General features: G+C 42.1%; 1 protein-coding gene across 1 annotated transcript in view; it reads left to right on the forward strand.

Moving 5' to 3' along the window:
* COG5 (component of oligomeric golgi complex 5) overlaps positions 1–18,918 on the forward strand; it is a 442,290-nt gene that overhangs the window by 35,420 nt on the left and 387,952 nt on the right. Inside the window, exon 6 of the mRNA XM_019509410.1 lies at positions 186–306. Within this exon, the coding sequence (XP_019364955.1) occupies positions 186–306 (121 nt within the window). The remainder of the gene's footprint in view (positions 1–185; positions 307–18,918) is intronic.

The raw sequence follows: 18,918 nt of genomic DNA on the forward strand, positions 1-18,918 counted from the left end.
TTACAAAAATGTAGCTAATGTGTCTGTGTGTATCAGTTGCTAGGTCAGATTCCAAATGTTTGCTCATGTATTTGTGTCCTGACTTAACTACACTTAGTATGCCTAAGTGGTTCCAAGTTTGGTACCTAAAACATCAGTTTGAACACTGAAATGACTATGTCCATAATGCCATGTCTTGCATCCAGGCTGCTTGTGACTTGCTACGGAGAATAATACGCATCTTGTATCTCAGTAAGAGACTTCAAGGACAGCTGCAAGGAGGAAGCAGAGAGATAACAAAAGCTGCACAGAGTCTCAATGAACTTGGTGAGTCCTTCTACCTATTTTAGTAGTACTGTACTTTGGTTTTGTGTTCATGTGAAACACAGTTTCAGGTTTTTGTTTTTCTCTTTGAAGCATCACTGTTTACTTTTTGTGATCTGAATGAAGAGACCAAATGGACAAGTTATCAGTCCCCTACCTGTTTTATTTTTTTCACGCGACTAAATGCCCACTTCCAGTTAAATTACATACAAATTTTGTGGTAGTACTATTAACTGGTGGAGAAGGCTTTGTTTAGGGTAGTTGATATCTTATCAAACCTCTGTTTATATGAAACCTTCAGAGAGAGGAGGTTGATTATTTAATAGTCATGTTCATTCCTTGGAAGCCATCATTCCATTGGGTTTACACTGAAGCATTGAGCTAGCTTGAATATGAGAAATAGTTTAGATCAGGGCTGGGCAATTATTTGGGCTGGAGGGCCACTTAGGGAGTTTTGATGAACTGATGAGCCCAGGGTGGGGCTGGGATCATAGGGCGGTGATGGTGTGGGGCAGGTGCCTGGGACAGAGCCACAATCTGCTCCCAGCATAGCCCTCTCTGTCACTGACCGGTGATCCCAACCCCACCTGCCTTTCCTGTTCCCAGATAGCACTCCTTGCCCATGACTCCATCCCATTTGTCTGGATGACCGTGCCTTGCCCATGGGGGTCCTGGGCTGGCCTTCATGGAGTCCTCACCCGCCTGCCCACTCCATTTGCCTGCCCCCATGGGTGTGGGGTGGATGGGCCAAGTTGCCTGGGCAGCAGGGTCAGCCAGGTTCAGTTGCAGCAGCAATACCAGCAGAAGGAGCTGCTGTTGCCAGGAAGCTGAGTCCAGCTGCTGCATTATCCCAGCAGGGTGGTGGGACCATTTGCACACACCATGGCCTGGGCTGCTTCTGCACCTGGGTTGGGCAGGACCAAGGGATAAAATCTCTTGGTGGGCTGGATCTGGCCCTCTGGCTGTATTTTGCCCACCCTGGTCTAGATGCAGTAGCATGGAGTTCAGCCTAAGCTAATTTACCTTGTTTCTTATCATTCACAAGTATCTGTGCATTGCAGCGGACAGTGTAAGATATCAATGCATGGCTATGGAAAAGGACAAAAGTCTGTTTTTTGTTTGTTTGTTGTTTTTTTAAAAGAACCAGAATGTATATAGCTCAATATATTATTTACTGTACACCCAATAGAAGGATGACTTCTAAACAAGCTAGACCAGGCATGTCTACACTGCATCCTAAGTCCTCCAGAGCTCTGGTTTAACTATTGTATATAAAATCTTACCAGCTGTTATTTCTGCTCTGATTTAATGGTATTCAAATTTCAGCTTCTAAAAATAGAATGTGGGAAAACTGAACTGTCAAACGTTCAGAATGATCCTAAGGTTTATTGTACATATATGTCACTGCTGATCTTTTCATACTATGTAATCAAAAGATTATTAGATCAAGATTTAGTCCTTTCATAATTAACAGAAGCTATGATGCAAATGAAAAGTGTGTTGATTTATTAGTAGATCAGTTGGACAAAAGTGCACAAACATCATCCCTAATGTTCCAAGTTAAAGCAAGGAAGGTATTATCTTTCCAGTGTACCTTTCCTTTCCCCACTAACCTCCTCCCCCCCCTCAGCGTTTTAATAATATAACTTTTTCAAGCAATTAGGGTCAAATTCAACTATTATTGGTACTAATGCTAATGCATGAATGGACTCTTACTTAGTTTTCAAAACTGGTTATGTCTGAGGTGGTTTATACCAGTGAGGATCTGACCAGTTTTGAGCTCTCTGTCTTTGACGTGCTTGGGGTGTATTGCTCACCTTTTTTGTTTACTAATTTAAACGAATCTCCATCTGCATTCATGGAGGTGTTGCAGTTTTCAAGCTTTTTATTGTAGAATTACAATCTACCACCAGTGCTTATGAAAGTCTGTTAAGAATTTAAATGTAGAAACTTGGTTTGTGTGTGCTGATTAAGTGCTATGAGTCTCATCCTTTACTCAGCCCAAATCCTGGCTCTATTTGAGAGAGGTTTCAGGATTTCACTGTAAATGTTTAACATTTATTACAGTGCAGTACATTTCCTATGCCCTAGAACAGGGGTCAGCAACCTTTTTAGAATGATGGGCCAGCACTTGTGACCTGGCCACCCTTGTAACCTGCTTGTCCCCTCCTCAGTGGTCCAGCCATCCCTGCTCCCAGCTGTGTGTCGGGGTCTGGTTACCCCTACCCCTCTGGTGCAGCCATTGCTTACCAAATACCACCATGGCCAGTGCCAACAGAGAATGACTAATTTGGTGGCAAGGATGAGTGGGGCTGGAAGGGGCATGAAAGACTAGCCCTCAACACAGAGCATCAGAGAGGGCATCAGCAGGCAGTTTGAGAATGTAACCCCTTTAAGGGGCTGGTGTGTATGCTGCTGTTTTGTTGCCGATTTTCACTATCCTGTTACTTCTACCTGCACTTTAGCAGGATGAATCCAAGCTTCTGACAGGTTTTTTGGTTTGTATCAAGGTTTTTTTTTCTGCCATACCATTAACACCTTTACTTTGAATTTGTGATCAAACTTATCTTTCATGGAAATTTTTAGCTGGTTGTGATTTAAAGAAAAATACTGTACATGAGATGGTGGTGGGAAGGACGTAGAAAGAAAAGCAAGTTTAAAATGTTTTGTCAGAAGACATAGATACCATTGGGTTTTATAATTTACAGGGTATTTTCTCTTTGAAGAGGTATTTTTAAAATTTTAGTTTTCTGTAATGCTTTGAAGCTGAGCATTGTATTAAGAGCTATGGTTTTATGATGGAGGCTTTTGTATTGATACCATACTTAAAACTGTATTGACATTTGCATGTAAATAAGTTTGAAGTTCGTTTTTTTTAAAACGTTTGTATCTGACTTTTAATCTCCAAATTTGGCATATAGCATTATCTATGCAGCTTCTGTAGTTAAAACAATCTCTAACTTTTTTTTAGAGGAAACATTTAATAATGCTCCTGTTTAAGAAACCGATGTAGTTTTATTTTTTATTTCCTTGGGTTCCTTAAACTAAATAAACAAAGCTGGTGAGCTCTCTTATGGCAATTCCTAGGTGACATTTAAATTATGTGAATCTTATTAAAGTGTGCAGCTATCTTTAAAAAACCAAAAAAACCCATGGTGTGCTCATGTTTTAGACCAAGGGTACCCTGACTGTAGCTTTTTGGTGCTATTTTAATACAGATGTTCAATAACAAGTTGAAAAAGCAGTCAGATAGAAACAGATCTTACAAACTGAACTAGTATAATGCATATATAGGATGTCATTTTCCCTCAACCACCAGAGCAGTTCTCTAGATACAAAAAAATATAATAAATTCCCTGTTATTTTGTAAGTGAGTATAAAAATTCCTGTCTTTGACTGTGGCCATTAACCAATCAGATAAAGGGTCTTAAAACTCCTGAACTGGACAGCTATGGAACAATGTGCCTGTGGACAGGGTATTTTATCCAATCAATTAATTAATTGTTAACTTATGCCCTCAACCATAGGGATTTATATCTCTTGTTGTTTCAAACATATGATTCGTTTCTCAAGTCCTGTATCAATTCTAATTTTTTCTGTCATCTTAAATTGTTGGGCTCAGTGTTGTGTAACAGTGAGAAAAATTAGTATAAAACAAATAATGAATATATTTGTCTGTATGGCACTATGTACGTATTAAACATTTAAATAAACTGTCACGGCAGCTAGAATTCTACTGGTCTATGAAAATATCCTTTTTTGGCTTCTTGCACACACACATTGCTTCAGGGTAGTTCTGATTGCCATGTTCTCCTCCTTAAGGAAGAGGAGTGGGGCATAGTTATGACTATGACTATGCTTTATAGGTGTTTTTCAGGCAGTATGGAAGACGAGGTAGGAAAACACCTGGTGAATCCTTTCAAAGGTAAAGCAGAGACTGCTTTGTCCAGTATATGGTTTGCTCTTTCCCTGGACTTGGGTTTATTATTTAGACTTCCCAAAGGCCTATAATAAGGTTTTGTACAGGAGGATGCTGAATAATCATTGAGTGGGTGTGTCTACATGTTCATTTATGTGCAGTAGTTACTGCACATTTAGTTTAGTATTTGTTAAATGAAGTACTAACTAAATGCCTGACGCATGGTTTTTTTTGTGATGCTTACTGCGCAGTAGCCTAATAACACTGCTGAGTAGTGTATTAGCATGGTTTTTGACGGGCATGCTACTTCACAGTGCTATTATGCTACTGCACAGTAAACACCTCATATAGACATGCCCAGTAAGAGGCAAAATGTTGTACATCAAAAAACTAGCTAAGAGGCAGAAGGCACATGATGGAAAGAATTGGTAAATTTTCACCATAGCAGGGATTAACAGCAGGGGACCTCAAGTCTCTGTGCTAGTTCTTATGCTGTTTAGTAATTGGGGATGGGAGTGAGTAGTAAGTTAGAAGAACCGCAAGTGACAGTTATTTAAGCTAATCATAACCAAAGAGGACTTGAGGAACTTCAGAGAAAACTGGGTGAATTGGCTGCATGATAGTAAATCAAGTTTAGTGCTGATGATAAATGTACAGTGTTTTTGTGTTGGAGAGAAAAAAAATTGCATCACTTAGAATCATAAATCAATTTTAACTTGAAAAAAGGACTTTGACATCATTGCAGGCAGTCATTGAAGATCTTTGCTCAATGTGGAAACAAGATGTTAGGATACACAAGGAATGGGAGAAGGCTCTAATGTTTTTATAGAAATTGATAGTGAGGTCTTGTCATGGGGGCTCCTGCTTAAGCCCCCTGACCCTTATGCTGTCTCTCTGAGTGCCTCTGGAAGACAGCCCAGGTGTGGGTTCTAGTGATGGCAAGCCCTTGCATCTTGGACTCTGAGACACCCAGACTTTATGTTACAGTAGCCCTTTTTTATCTCTGGGGTACCCTGTGTCCCAGTAAACTACAGCTAGCTCAGCTCAGGATGAAGACTTCACCGTTTAAGGGTAGGAGTGCAACCAGAAGTGAATTGTATCAAGTCAGGCAGGCTTTCTAAAACAAGACAGGATTTAGTGGGTAGCTAAAAGGCAAGAGGCAGAGTCTTTGAATCAGAATAGCTAAGGCTGTATACATACCTTCACGTATCTGGGAGAATTCTTGCAGGTTTATTCTCCTGGTAGAGAAATGTACCTAGAGTTGTGTGTACAGACATTGAAATGCTGAGGCCCTGAAGGGTGGAGAGGTTGCAGTGCTGACATTGTGCGTCTGAGGGGAGGAACCCTGTGCACACATCTTAGTGTGCTTTGCTGACTTGCTTAGTCTTCCTGGTGAAAGGTGGCAGGAGTGGATAGGTTAGCCCTGATTGGCTGACCTGGACTGCCCATGGTCAACCTGTGTTTCCTTGCAGCACAATGTGGGGATTGTTAAGGAGGCATCTTCTGCTCCTTGCTGGAGTAACATAGTCCAGTGAGCAACACATTGTCTCCTGGGAGAGGGTGGAGGGATGCTGAAGACTGTTTACTTCTGAGAGAAGCTACAGCATATACAGACCTTTGCTCTCCCTGAAATAATTTAACTCGGGAACAGCCAGGACTGTTTTTTTCCTGGAGAGGCCATTTTTACTGTGGGAGGGAAAGCCTGAACATCTGTATACTGCTAGTTTATCTGACTGTATGTATAAGGTTAAGTCAGTGCTTCCCAAACTTTTCCTCAGTGTGACCCCATTTATGACCCCATTTCCTTAGCATGGCCTCTCACTCCCAACCCACAGCCCCCCACAGCCCTAGGTGCCCCTCACCACCTGCAGCCCCCTGCCCCTCCACCCCCCAGAAGTGTCCAGGCCCTGGGTGCCACCTGCAGGAGGGAGTAGCTGCTGTGGCTGGACCAGAGTGCAGAGCCCAGTTCAACCCCCCCCCCCCCAAGTCCATCCCCTCCTTTGTGGGCAGCACTGCCGGAGTGGAGCCTATGGGTGGGAGAGGATGCAGGTTGCCTGCTGCAGGCTTTGGGCTCTCCACCCTGCTGCCCTCCCCCCGGGGGCTTCGTGGCTTAGTGGGCCATGCGTTGCCATGGCTGCCAAGCTGAGGCGCTCCCCTGCTCACCCAGAAGCAGCATGGGCACAACTCTGTGCCACTGCTGCTGCTATACCTCACGTAGGAAGCCACAGTGGTGTGCACTCCTTCCCACAATTGGTTCCACCCACTGGGCCTCAGAGATGGCTGCTGCCTGGAGCTGGTGCAGCCTGGCTGCATCTCTGCACCCTGCCGAATTTACGTACAGAAGGAACATCTGGGCGCACACAGGAATGGGAAATTACTTTGCAAGGACAGTTTGAAAAAGAGATTTAAAAAGAGGGACATAGCTTGGACCCCAACAACAGAAATCTCAGGGGGCAAGTTTATCACGACCCCATCTGCTGATGTTGTGACCCCATTAGGGGTTATGACCCAAAGTTTGGGACCCACTGGTTTAAGTCAAACCTAAGCAGAGTGCATGCAAGCAAGAAGGACAGGCCTAAGCAACTGTGTCTTTTGGGTTCCCCATTGTTTCTGTTGTTGGGGTCCAAGCTGTGTCCCCCTTTTAAAATCTCCTTTTCAAACTGCCCTTGCAAAGTAATTTCCCATTCCTGTGTGTGCCCAGATGTTCCTTCTGTAGGTAATTTTTTTTTCTGAATTCCCAGTGGCATCCCCTCTGACAGCTGAGACATCTTTGTCAGGGTTGTCTAACTTCTGAATGGCTGGGGACTGCAGGCTGCACGTTGTGCTGGCACCCTTGCTCTGTGCACCTCCTTCACTTGCTCCACCACATGGTGGATGGCTCTGTGCTGCACTGCACCACCCAGTTTGCTGTGCAAGGTGCCTGGATTCCTTTGAGTTTCTCCACTGTGGGCTCCCTTGGCTCTGTGGGCTGCATTGCCTCACCTCCAGGGGTGGAGGTAGGAAGCAAAAGCCAGAGGAGGGAAGTAGCAGCAGAAGTGCTAGCAGAAGAGAGATGGGAGAGCAGCACCTGGACCAGGAGCTCAGAGGTGGCATGCAGGCTGCCAGCTGGACAGCCCCAATCTGCATGTAGGAATTTGTCTGGCCCTCCCTATTCCAGAATGATATTTAATCCTTTCTTTCGTGGTCTAGACAAGCATCCAAACAAGGCAGCCACACATGATGATTATAGAAATGTTTTGCAAAATAATGTCACGTTCTGTCACCGGGTCCTTTCAGAATAGATGAGAAAGCAATGAGAAACAGAGGCAAAGAGGGCAACAGAAGTGGGAGGGTAACCAGGCATGGAAATACTTATCTGTAAACAATTATAATATTGGGATAGTTTACCTTTAGAAAGGAGATGAAGGCAGGGCAAGATAAGTGTGGATAATATATCAAATGGTATAGGGAAAGCAGCCTGGGGATTTTTTTGTTTCCTGCCTACTAACATATGAATAAGGGACAGAAAGTTAAATTAAAAGGTAGCAATTCAAAACCAATAAAAGGAAATATTTTTCACTATCTCTGGGATAAAACTGTGGAAAACATTGCCATAGGAAGTAATTGAAGCCCAGAACTTAGCTAAATTCAAAGAGAGATTGGACATTTGTGTCATAATTAATTGTAAAAAATTTGTTGAAGGAAAACTAAATCTCCTGCTTTATGGTTTCAGCTAATGTCTAACCCGAGTAACCAGAATAAAATCTGATGTGGAGTGCCTAGGCATGATCCCCTTCAGGAGTCTCTTAAATCAGCGTTTCACAACCCATGGGTTGCATCCCAAAAGTAGGTCGCAAGACTATATGAAAAGGTTATGAACAAACTTCAAAAATGGATCAACAAACTTTTAAAATTGGATTCTCCTTTAAAAGAGAAAAATGTGGGAAACCGCAGCTTTTCCCTTGCAGGCTGGCAGAGTTCCAGGTTGCAAGAGGCTACTTGGGGGCCACCCTCCCTCAATTCTTGCCCCCTCCCCCCATCCCCTGCGTCATACACTGCGGGGATGGAGCCTGGGTGCAGGGAACAGCAGGTCAGGAGTGAGGGGCACTGGGGCAGGATTGGCCATCGATCTTTACAGATGGGTCCTGGTCCAAAAAAGGTTGAGAGCCACTGTCTTAAATCATCGGGGTAATGTTTGTGTTGGACAGCGGTGGATCAGACCCAAGGATGCATCTATAAATGGAAAGAACGTTTAAGCAGGCAGCTGCTTTGTTGTAATGCCGAGTGCTGCTCTGGTCCATTTGTAAGGGGAAGTGCCCTGCACAAAACAAGAGATCATGAAGTAAAGTTAGAGACATTGCCAAAAAATTTAACTGCTGTTTTTTCCCTTCATTAAATTTATATTGCCAAGTCTGTGTAATTCTTAGTGATATTTTTTCCCTTACATTGCTCACAGGCATCTTGACCGTTAAAATAAAACAAAACCGTATACAGTTACACTGTGTACAAGCATCCCAATACTAAACCAGGAGCACAGCACTGGTGCTTCTGAGCAACTCTGCAATAATAATGCAGTCTGCACAACTCCAAGACTCAGAGAAACTTATACCAGCAACGATATGACTAGCCCAGGCACTTGGAAGCAAACTTACCATAGCAAATGTATTGTGTTCCAAAGAATGAAGTTCCCTGTAGTTATAGTACTTATGCAGCCTTGACTGTTAGTCCTATGAAAAGTGCTTTTTGGTTTTTCAATATATTTCTCTTACCCAGCCCCAAAGAGAATTTTTGATGTTCTTCCTAGTTTTATGATAACTTCCAGTTTTGATTCAGCATGGAGGAGAATAAAATTATTATGCAAATTCCATGAAAAGATCAGGTGCTTTATTGGGAACAGACAACTATGAAACTCGAACTCTTCAAAGATATGCAAAGTTAGCAAAAACTCAAGGCACCTGCTGTTACTGGGTTGATAAAATAAAAAGACAGATTTACCCAAGCAAGAGTACTCTCATTGTTTTTATTACCTGCCAAAAAAACCTGCCTGTGCACAAATAAAAAACTCATTGATGTGTTTTTGTTTGTTTTCCTTAGCTCTTGTTATTGCCTTTTTGTTTTTGTTTTTTTAACTAAATGTCTTTATGTTAAATATACCTCATGGAAGCTGGCTGTTCAGAAACCATGGCTAATAACATGCTGGAGTCTTTGGATCTTTGGATCATGATGAGATTCAATTGGTGCAGTGGTACAGACCTCTCCTTATCACTGTTGCAGATGGAATCATAGATAAAGAAACTCCTGAAAGTCCTTTATCTGAAGTTCACCTGTCTGACCTAAGTATTTTTTTGTTCCACGTACTCATACATGACTAACATTTAAATTAACTTCAGAATGGGGTATCTTAAAACTGCAGCTTTGCAGAATTCACCCCTAAAACCTATTGTCTGAAAATCATTTGGGCTGAGGAACTGAATATCATAGGAGGGATACTACTAGACATCTGGAGGCAGATGCCATATCACTAAATTCTTAGTATTGCCTGCAGATTAGGTTTTGAGTTCTCAGCCAGCGGATCCTATTTATTTGAAAGAATACCAAATTATTTTGCAGAATCTTTTTGGAGTGGAGATGAAAAGTTCTTTGTTTGTCAAGTCACTAAGCATTATCTGGCAGGATTCAAACAACAAATGAATAATTAAGATCTAATTTATTTTGTTGCAGATTTAATCATTGAAAGGGCTAACATCTCTAATTATTTTTGTGTACACATGTGTGCATGTGCCCACACAGTTCAGGTTTTTTGTTCTTACTTGGTATCTTTAAAAAAATATATAAAATAAGATGATGTGTACTAAGTTTAGCTTCACATTGCACTATCTATATATGTATGTAAAATAATATTATTTTAGCAGTGAGATTTTATACCTAGTTGGTAATTTGTACTAATTGTCTCAGTTTCCCATATAAAACTATTTAAAAATTATAATTAAACATAACTATTGCTTTCACAGTGCACACTATTAATTTAGTATTCAAAGTAGTGTAAGTAATCTTTGACTAAAACGCTCAGTAGACCTATTATATAGTGATTGCTGATAGCTTGAATACTGTGATATTTTCATTCAAGTTAAATAGTATTATTCTGAAAATATAAAATGCCGAACAAAAATTTCAGTTAAAATTTAATATTTGCTATGACTTTGGATTGAGGTATTACTAAATTCTTGACGGTCAGTTTTTAGAGAACGAAAAGAAATGCAATAAATGTGCTTGAATAGCTTTCATAAACACGGGAAATTCTGTATTTTAGTTTTCCATTTTTTTTTCACATTCAGCATCGCATTTAATTTGTAGCTGTTATTTATTGCAGGAGAAACTTCTTAAAATACATAGTTGCAGATCTGGTTTTAAGCTTGCTTGATCCAGAGGGTAGCTAATTCAAGAAAGACGTGTGTCACTAACAAATCTTTGAGCAGAATGAGGTAGTTAGCCATGTTAGTCTGAAGTCAGGCAGAAGGCAGGGTAGAGATGTGCTTTATAGATTAACTGGATTGGGGATGCATAAGCTTTTGTGAGTAATAGCTCACTTCATCAGATGAAGTGAGCTCTTACTTATGAAAGTTTGCACACAGTCTAGAGGAATGGAAGAACAGGTTGGGGATTATTTAGAGAAGCTTTCACGTTAGTAGGGCCAGATGGGATGCACCCAAGGGTATGAAGGAATTGGATACAGTAATTTCAGAGCCATTGGCTTTCCTCGTTCAGAACTTGTGGGTGTCAGGTGAGGTCCTGGCTGACTAGAAAAGGGCAAACATATGGCCCATCTTTTAAGAAAGGAAAGAAAGAGGATCCAGGGAATTACAGATCAATCAGCTTGACCTTGATACCTGGAAAGCTCATGGAGCAGGTGCTCAGAACATCTGTTGTGAAGCACCCATATTCTGAGAGTAAAATCTTTGGACAACAGACTACAACACGCACTTTTAATCCAGCTACCTCTGAAATATTTTACTTGCCTAGCTTTTAAGCCAATCTTCCTATTTTTGTACAGAAACTCTATTAGGTTTGACTGCTTTGTTATTGATTTTTGTTTTTTTACTTTCAATTTTATGTTATATGGTAATTGGAGCAAGAAAGTACAGTATTTCAGGAAAAGTGAATAGCAGCTTGCTTTATAGAACCCAGTTCAGTATTTGTATAACTAAATGACTCACTATAGCAAAGTTTAGATCTTAAATACTACTATAGACACCAGGAGCATGTCCAGACAAGCGTGCACGTATGGTTTGCAGCACTGCAGACCCATATGTGAGGCCACAAACCTCACGTGCCACACTTGCAGGCATTCATGACACTGGTAATTTGCAGTGCGGTGGGGTCTTTTGATGCCAGGATATCCAAATGTCAAAAAAACATGCGCCAGAAAAAAGCAAGGTGGTACACATGGCAGGAGTGTGTGCCAGCAAAAACCAGAGGCTGGCCGGCCAGAGCCATACTCCAGCTGCCAGCCAGGTTCGGCACACCCAGATCCACTGCTGCTGGAGCCCTGGGAGGCCGCTAGCCCCCACATAAGGCTGCTGAAGGTATCCAAGGTACTGGCCCCAGTCTCCTCTACCCCATACAGGGCAACTTGCCATATGCCAGAGCGCGCATGCAGGGGCGTTCCTGGGGACAACTAGCAATGGCACAAATATGCACCGTTCCTAGTTGTTCCAGGAAAATGCATGTTCCTACTTGTGGAGGTGCACCCCAGGTGTCTTAAATTACGCAGCCAAACTTTACCGATTTGACAATACTGTTGTCACTGATTTTGCAATAAGCAATAGTCTTGACCTAGAATTAATTAATTTATTAGGGTAATAGGACCTAAATGTACTTTATTTAACCTTAGACATGTTTTTCTCCTTTTCCAACTATTTTTATACCGTCCCTTCATTAATCCTCAGTCAAATGAGAAACTGATTAAGACTAAATAGATAAGAGATAATACAAATATAAGTTATTTTGAAATAGTCCATGCTAGTGTTCAGTCTTTTTAGCTACTGAGTTTCAAATAACTGACTTTGGATTCATAATTCCAAAGCATCCTAAATGTTAACTGGTGTTTTGTGAAATATCACATGCGATACCCATTAAACATATTTTTCAAAGCCATGTGTAACCAGGCTGCGATGTCCAGAAATTAGTTTTCTTCTTGCAATTGTAGGAAATGAATATAGGTGGAACTGTGAGGGGAGATTTTCTTCATGTCTAGTGTCCTCTAAACAGCCATAAGTATATTTCCAAATTTGCCAGATCTAGTGAATTACTAAACCATTACTCTCATTAGTGAGAAGTTATGATGTCTGTTTTCAGCAGGATTAACTTTGAGTTCTTACAGGAGCTCTAAAACGTTTATTATTTCCTATAACCCAGTGTATACAATCGGGTTTTAAACCCAAATATTAAGACCTTATCAGAGGTACTGCTAGTCAAATTTTAAAACAGGATCTAATAATCCACATTGTTACTAAATCTCTATATGGTCTGTCTCGTAAAGTAACTGTTGATGTCCCATTTGTAGAACTGCGCGACAGAATGTTCTTTCCTTCCCCTCCCCACTTCTCTTCCCTCCTCTTGTTCCTGGCTTGTCTGGATAACTGTGGCACAGTTGCCTCTCAGTGAGGTGCCTGACTTTCCAACTCTGGTTGTTACTGCTTCATTATTATTAATAGAAACTATTATTATTACTACAAGAACACCTAAATTTTAGTTGTGGAGCCAGATGCTCACTATGCTGTAGAAGTACAGACTGAAAACTGGGACTTCAGAAATCATGCAACTTATTTACTTGTGTTCATGGAGAAGACTTTACTGAGGAAATGGCAACAGAAATGGATTAGAAAAGGACTAGGAAAAAGATGTTATGGCATAGGAAGAGATGAATTAACTCAGAAGGATGGTTGACAACACTAGCAGGTAATGGCACCTGTTGTTAAGTCACAGCATGTCTAGCTTGCCTTTAAACTTTGCCATGTCCTATGCTGTCCTGAGACATCAAACACTAGTAGTGCTTACCTTGACAAGTCTCCATGGGTTATTATGACAGCATCGCCATGTGTCTATTACAGTATCTTGGATGTGCATCAACAGTGGTCTCTGTGATGTGGGACCATTGGAGAAGACATGCAAATAAATATGTGGGATTGTAGGGTGGCCTCATATGAAAGTGTGGGAAAGACTGAAAAGTAGGGGTTGGAAATATTTAAAGAGGAAATGCACTCCAATGAGAAGTGGAGAAAGTGGAGGAGATGAAGGGAAAAGAGGAAAGAGAAACTCTTAACTATTTATTGAAAGTAAAATGTTGCAAAGTTTAATTTTAACGGTGGAAGTTTATGAATTTCTTTTGGCAACTGGTGCAGTTTAGTGGTTTTATTTACTAACCTTGAATTCAGAAATAAAACTTCTGCCTGTATAATTATGAAAGTTTCTTAATACTTTTGAAAGTATCCTTACCTAAGAGACAAACATGATGTCAGATGTGATTGTGAATCCTCTGTTTCTGCTTTGCTGCTAATGAATGCCAGTCTTTACCAGGAAGAATATTGTATCCCAGATGTCATATGAGATTGGATCTTGTTTCCATTTCATCCCCTGATCATTCTAAAACAAAGCCTGAGTTTTAAGTGTTTCTGTGTTTGGCAGCTGGAGACTATATTAACACTGGAGAGCGTCAAAAGATTTGAAAGAACCATTAGTTTAAATAATCCAGTAGGTGTGAATGTCCATGTTTAACCACATGCAAGAGTAATAGTACTGTAGGGAATTTTAAAAGTTGCATTCAGCCTGAGCAGTGATTGTAGAATTCAGTTTGGATTTCTATGTATAATCTTTGAGTCTGTAAACAAAATATTTTGAGACTACATAAGCACACTATTAGAGATTTGTGTCATTATAATAGGAATAGATGAGCCTCTATTTTTTAATTAATGTAAGAAAGATTTATCTTTGTCAAGAACTAAAGGTACTTTACACATGCTATGATGCTGAAATATTTAACCCACAGCTTTCAGTGTAGATCGTAGGCTTTGTTTGCTCTATGTGGCAAAGGTGAGAGAGAGAGGATAAAATGTTTGGCTTTGTGCAGGAAGGGAAAAGAAAAGGAAATGGATCCTTTCCAGATTGTAGACAGAAAGGAGTCTTAAATCTTTAAAAGTATCTTTATATTTTTAAGTTACTGAAATACTACAGCAAACAAGTACTAGGCAAAAGTCTAAAAACAAGTCTGCATAGCTCTTACTTCTCATAGACACACATGTGCTGAGAGGTGTGCATGCATTAGGGACGAGGGAAGGGTAGGTGACCCTACTTTTTGTATACAGGTGTATTGGTTAGCCCAGTGTTGTGACTCATTGATTTGGAGAGATGACTGATGTTGTCCTCTCAATATACTTCAACAAACATGAAAATGTGTGTTGGGTTCACACATTTAGAAAAAGTCCAGTGCAGTAAAATTTTGTATCTACAGCAAAATGTTACTGACGTGAAATAATTATTGCAGGTTTATTTTAGGTCACCAAACTTGATTCAGTGATATTGGAACCAGATGCAGAAGAAGACTGTTTGTGGATGCAGAGGCAGAGACTGTTTTTATATCACATTTTTGTCTAGGAAATGTGTCAATCTTTGTTGAAGAAAATGTTATGGTGACTTTGAAGTTTTACCCGACAGAGAGAAAAATAAAGGCAATTCTACCTTTTGATTTAATATTTGATGAAGAATCTGTGAGTTGTCCAAGGGAAACAAGGATTTGCTCATCACAATTTCCTCCCCCTGCATTAATAATAACCTAAGAGCAAAAGACAATCATTTGATATACTCACTGAATGTTTGGTCCAAATTATACCTTGTATAGGAACATTCGTCAAGGGAGAGTCATTCCAGGGGGTAGTGGGCAGTGTTTTCTCTGTTGCCCTTCCCAAGGATCAGGAAACGGTACCTTTTGTTTTAGTCACAGTACCAAAGGATCCCTCTGGCAGAGGCTGCTCTGAGAATGCTGTAACTGAGAATACAGCTTGGCCTCTCCTCTTTGGTCAGTACCACCCTCTTTTGAGCATGTCCTGCCTTGAATCTGATCTATGAATAGACCACCTGTTTGAATTATTTGAGTATTTAAGCCAGTGATATGCAACTGGGATGCCATGAGATAGTTTGAAGGGTGCCACAGGGAGTGAGGAGATAGGCTTAGGCTCATCATAAGCGGAGACAGACACCTTGCTGGGATCACAATAATGCCACCGGTCGTGAAACCGTTGCAAGACTCATGATTTCAAAATAACTCTGACTCATGATCTCCAGATCCTACGCTCAGCTCTCCGGATTTTTCCAGCTGGTAAGTAGAGGGAAAGGGGCGTGGAGGAGATTGAGGCCCTCATGGTGAGGGAGGGAGTGGGGCAGGAGCAGAGGCAGAGGTGAACAAGGCCTTGGGGCCAGGGCAGGTCATCCAGAGGCATTGGGGTTGGGGTGAGGGAAGGGGCGTGGCTCCCTGCAGCAGCGCATGCTGCCAGGGGAGGCATGGGGGCATGTGCCCCCAACAGGGCAGAAGCAGGCTGCCCGCTGTGGGCTGGGGCTCTGTGCCTTGCTGTCTTACCCCAGGAGCTCAGCTGCATGATGCCACTGCTGCCTGCTGGGCAGGCAGGGGACACGGGGCACATTGGCTGTTGCCTCCTGGCTGTCCAGCAGCAAGAGACACACTGGAGTTGTGCAGCTGAGCTCCTGGGGCAGCAGCAGCAGGGTACAGAGCCACAGCCTTCAGCAGGCAGCCCACCTCTGCCCCATGGGGGGACATGTCCCCATGCCCCCCCTGGGGGTGTGCGCTGCTGTGGGGAGCCGTGTCCCTCCCTGGGGCCCTGTTCATCCCTGCCCCTGCTCCTGCCCTACTCCCTCCCTCACTGCAGGCACCTTGCTCTCCCCCCCACCCCCATCCTTCTTCCCCCATCCCTTACCAGCTGGTGCTGTGTCTGTCAGTGTCTCTGTGTATGTCTCTGGCTGCCCCTCACTCCCAAGCCACAGCCTGTCCAGCCCTGCTGCTGCTTCTCACTCCTGACCCACAGTACCCCGCATCCTGCCAAACTGTGCAGGGACTCTCCGTCTCCAGGCTCTAAACCTCACACACACCCCCAATTCCCACACCTTCACAAATAACCCTCCCAGACACACATACTTCAAAAAGAGCATCTCGTTATTTACTTGTTTAAGAGTTTGTCTTATGATTTTTGGCACAGTTGGGTTGGCAACACTGGGATCATTTGATCTCAGCAGTATTCCTGCCTAGAGCAGGGGGTTGGACTCAATAATCTTTGGGGTCCCTTCCAGCCCTTAATTTCTGTGATTGCCCAGCTGCTTTTCCCTGCCCAGCTTTGAGGAGGTAAATGCAGGCTCATCCCTGCCTGGGTGCTGGTTCTCTTTCCCTCACTCACTTCCCAGCCCCCGTGCTATGCAAAATGGTAAGCACTCACTTGTCCCTGCCTGGCTGCTTCTCTTCCCTCCAGTTTGTCCTGATCCAGCCTCTGTCTGTGGAGGTATGCAGACTAGTTTTTGAAATGGGGGCCACACAATTCACAATAGTTATGGAGGGGTTCCTGCAGCCTCAAAAGGTAGAAACCACTGATTTAAACAGTTGTGGACTGACATATTGAGACTTAGTATATGGCAGTATCTAAACAAACCATTGAAAAGAGCAAGTATGTGGAAGTTTTGGAGGGACAGTGGTTCCATTTTCTGGGTCTGGCTCTAAATGATTTAGTAGATATGGATGGGAAAGAAATAGCTGCTGTGGTCTTTTTCTGTTTGCTGTGCTTTTGTTTCTTCAAGAGGACAGAAAAGATTTCTTGGTTGAAGTGTAAAGTGCTGTCTATATAGGAGGCTGTGATATATGGCATAGAAGTTCAGGTAACATCTGAGAAAACAGACTTCTTGGATAACCAAATTCAGAAATCAATGGAAATCTCAAGAGGAAGAGTTTGTGGTGAAGGAACTGAGAAAGTAGAAAGTGATTGACTCATGATTTGGGAAAGAACCTAGGATGCCATTTAACCCAGCTATAATTATAAGTGTGCTAGAGACTTGGCACATCAGTTATTGAGAAACTTGCTTCTGCAGGACTGGAAGAAGGAAGGGTACAGGGGAAATGCATTTATTGGCATCCTTGTGGTATGAAGCAAGCAGCTACCAAGAGAAATTAAACAATCCAAACAAATAAATCAGTTGTCCTCTATGAGTCAAAGTTCACATTTACCAAAACTGAAAAATCTGTCCTTTCTAAAGACCTACATTTCTGTCCAGAAAAATACCCTAATAAAATACTTCAACGTGGAGAACTAGAAGAATTCTTCCAACACCTTCCCCTCAAGGAATATTTCCATGACCAAATGAATCCACTTCCAACAACAACTCATCCTCTGGCAACATTGAGGAAAAGATCAACCGCAAAAAATGCCAAAACCCATCAGATTGGACACCTTGCACTGGACGAAACTCTAACCTTGACCACTACATTGACTGCTTCAGGGAAAGAATGAACAATGAAATAATCAACAAAACGCGCCACTATAACAGCCTCTCTCTACCAGAGAGAAAGGCCATAGAAACTTGAAGGTCTAACCAGCAAATAGTAATAAAACCAGCAGATAAAGGAGGAGCCATAGTCATCCTAAACCATGGGTGGGCAATTATTTTGGGCAGAGAGCTTATTACTGAGTTTTGGCAAGCCATCGAGGGCCGCATGATGGGCAGCCCAGGGCAGATAAACATTAATTTTCTAAGTTTTTTAAGGGCCCCGTGGGCTAGGTAGAATGGCCTGGGGGACTGCATGTCGCCCCTGGGACACATTTTGCCCACCCCTGTCCTAAACTGTGAAGACTACATAAAGGAACCCAACAGATAAGTCTTTGACACCACCTACTATAAAGAAGTACAAGAACATCCTACTCCCCTTTTCACCATGAAACTCAAAAATACCATCAAATCACTTCCATCAGAACTACAAGAAAAAACTACAGACCTCGATCCCCCCGCTACCCAACCAAGGGACTTTTTATAGGCTCTCTAAAATCCACAAACAAGGGAACCATGGCAGACCTATCATTTCCAACCATGGGACCCTAACTGAGGAAATATCAGGTTTCATCAAATCAATCCTAAAACTGCTCGTCACCCAAAGAACAAGTTTTGTACAAGACGCTATAGACTTTCTATGGAAACTTACAGACATGAACCACCTTCCCAGCAACATCCTCCTAGCCACCATGGATGTTACCACCTTATATACCAACATCCCACACCAGGATGGCATCCAAGCCTGCCTTACATATCTACAAGAATAAGATTACAGCTCAGAGTACAGACCCAAAGATATGACTGACCTTATACACTTCATCCTCACACACAACAATTTTACTTTTAATAACCAACACTTCCTCCAGACCATGGGCACAGCTATGGGCACCAAAATGCTCCACAGTATTGCCAACCTTTTAGTAAGCCACCTGGAAGAAGAATTCCTCAAGGACTGTACCAGCAAACCCTTGCTATACTTAGGATATATCAATGACATCTTTATCATTTGGACTGAAAACCTGCAATCTCTGATTGAGTTCCATTAGAAATTCAGTAATCATCATCCCTCCAGCCGACTATCTCTTGAATACTCCAGCACCAACATCTCTTTTTTAGACATG

This window comes from Gavialis gangeticus, unplaced genomic scaffold, assembly GCF_001723915.1.
Source record: "Gavialis gangeticus isolate Ggan-Ray unplaced genomic scaffold, GavGan_comp1, whole genome shotgun sequence".
NCBI lineage: Eukaryota > Metazoa > Chordata > Crocodylia > Gavialidae > Gavialis > Gavialis gangeticus.